This window comes from Cephus cinctus, unplaced genomic scaffold (assembly GCF_000341935.2).
Source record: "Cephus cinctus unplaced genomic scaffold, Ccin1 Ccin1_scaffold0013, whole genome shotgun sequence".
NCBI lineage: Eukaryota > Metazoa > Arthropoda > Insecta > Hymenoptera > Cephidae > Cephus > Cephus cinctus.
Window position 1 is genome coordinate 2,160,308 of NW_014332762.1, and position 2,664 is coordinate 2,162,971.

The 2,664-nt window shown below is 40.2% G+C and overlaps 1 protein-coding gene across 1 annotated transcript in view; it reads right to left on the reverse strand.

Moving 5' to 3' along the window:
* The window catches only part of LOC107264437 (hypoxia-inducible factor 1-alpha), a 44,276-nt gene extending 41,901 nt beyond the window's left edge, over window positions 1-2,375 (reverse strand). The window contains exon 1 of the mRNA XM_015732681.2: window positions 1,977-2,375. Within this exon, the coding sequence (XP_015588167.1) occupies window positions 1,977-2,014 (38 nt within the window). The 5' untranslated portion in view covers window positions 2,015-2,375. The remainder of the gene's footprint in view (window positions 1-1,976) is intronic.
* Window positions 2,376-2,664: the final 289 nt, after the last annotated feature.

Sequence of the window (2,664 nt, forward strand, 5' to 3'; positions counted from 1 at the left end):
CCCCCCCCCGAGATACAAGAAAACGAGCTTGCACAATTATTGCAGATATTCGTTTCTTTTATTTTTCACAAAGACAAATCTCTTGACGCAGCAGAACACGAATACATTGACCCATGTTTATCATGTACCGTATTTGTGTAATACTATAACACCAAATGAATAATAATTATATGGGTAACAGTTTACATTATTGTCACGTATTATATGCACACTTATTTTCTTTCCCACTTTCCGAGAAAAAATTGTTAGATTAGATACGGAATGGATTACTGATAGATTTTCAATTATGACTATCACTATTTTTGTATCTTGAAATTTTCTTAAAATTAAATGTCGCATGATATAATCAGCATGAAGTGGCGTCGAATGCCTAACGTGAAATCGAGACTCAATAATGGCGAAATATCTTTCCACGATGGTATATGATGGAAACATCACAAATATCGGCTGTTAATCAATAGTCCCGAAGCTCTTGATCAAGTACTTATAGGATATTTCAGAAGTTTTCGTTAAAATGTAAGACGAAAAGTGAAATAAGAAGTAAGCAGCGGGTGAGTATATTTTAAGAATGAAGATTCATGTATGACTTTCCATAAGCATATTGAGAAAAATTCGCCTGGAGCGGAGAGAGTTCGCCTTCCGATTATTGTAAGACGTAGCCTGGCGAGTGCATTTCTTCAATAAATCAGATCATAGAGTAACCAATCAAATTCTTCAAACTAGGAAGGACTTAAATCAGTTTGATTAATTTTCACTAAAGTAAAACTATAATAGTTATATTTGTATATGATACATGATGAGGATTCAATTGAAGGAAGACTTATCTGAAGAAAAATATATGAAAAAAAAAAAGAATAAAACAATCGTAATCATTAAGGTGAAGGCCGGCAGAAGGGGGGGGGGGGCGAGTAAAATTGCATCATATCGAACCTTCAAATTAGAAACGAGAGACAAGAATGCTGGTAGTTAGAATACAAAATATCAGTTAAGTGCACAATGGCCACATTGGTAAGAAAAACAAGTGATGTTTTATAACTTGCAATAAAATGGTTGACCTCGTTAAATGTATTTTTATATATTAAAAAGCATAAAGCAAAAGCGCCCGAGACTTCCACAGTGATGGGACACAAGTTGTCACGTCGTTACATACAGTCCAACATTGGAACATTATACATATTGGACATTGTAGAGTGTGCAATTTATTGGAAAAGAAAAAGAAAAGAAGGTAACAACACCAGGAATCGACGCTGCTGTAACTACAAAAATGAAAGAAAACGCATCATGCTCGGGTCAGAAGCCGCATTATCGCTGCCCTCGTCTCTCCTCGTTATTTTCAAAGTGGCACACGGACGCTAGCGACGAGCGTCATTCATTTATCGATACATCCTGCGAGGTTCGAATCGATTGAGAGGAAAGCAAAGGCGACAAAATGATAGAAGAGATAGGAAAATGCGGGTAAATAGCATGTCTCTTCTTGTTAACGCTCTTTTTCTTTGCAGGACATACGTATGTGCGTCAGAAGCAGAAGCATTTGGTTGAGAATGCACTATCTGTCCGGAAAACATTCGCCGGCAAGGCAAAACGTATCGCGCGGGCACCAATACAGCAGTAGGAAAGCACGAACACATTCGCCTCTGGAAGCCAAATGGAGAGCGAGAAAAAGAAAGAGGAAGAGCGCACATATTCGTGCGCGCGAGAGAGAGAGAGAGAGAGAGAGAGAGAAGCGCGATACCAACTCCAAAGGGGACACCGTTGCGTCATTGACCAATCCTTCAAAATTGGGGCAAAAGTTGTGCAACAATATCAGAGGCATCACTCTTGCGTGAAAGAACATTGCGACGTATCACTGTAACTGCACCAAACTTAGATGCCATGTGCAGTGAGACAGTAAAGCCCAGTCCCGTTGTCAGTGACCCTCATTGGTTGGACACGCACTCCGTCTGCTTTCTCCTATCTTATACTATAGAATTACTCACCTTCGCTTCTCCTTCGGCTTTATCTTTTTCGTCTCCATTGTCGTCGTGAGGCGAGAAAATCGCACAAGCTTCGAAGCACCCTAAGACACTCTCGGTCACTGCCAAGGAACGTATCCAGTGTGCACTCCGCGCACTTTTTTACTCGTGAATCGTCTTCAGCAACAACTACGAGAATCACCCTAAACTCCTGACAGCACACGTTACTTCACCACAAAAAGCACGTTTATTTTTTATCAGCTACGACACTGTCGCTCTTTTTGAATTTGTTAACGGTGTAACATAGAAATACATGCTGGTTGATGCTTGATGCACGAACGAACGAGAATGCCAGTCTTGTGTGGTGCTAGTAGTGGTAGTAGTGCTGCCACTCATGGTACCACTTACGGAACTTAAAATCTCGAGACAGCTGATGTCAGTCGATGCCAACAGCCAGTAGCGACGACTGCGCCACTACTGGCAATTTTTCATACTCGGTTATCCATTTTCTCATGCAAATCCCTTACTTACCGACTCCTGCTCTCCTTTATAATTTCTGCTTTGTGCTTCATCTGGAGTTTTACACTTTTGACAAGGTTTCTCGATCAATTGTACGAGCCGTACAACTGAAAAATGAAAGCCCTGATCGGCTAACATGTTGAAATCGAAAATTTTTTACTAATTTAGAGTCTGAGTTTCAAAATTTTCGGAA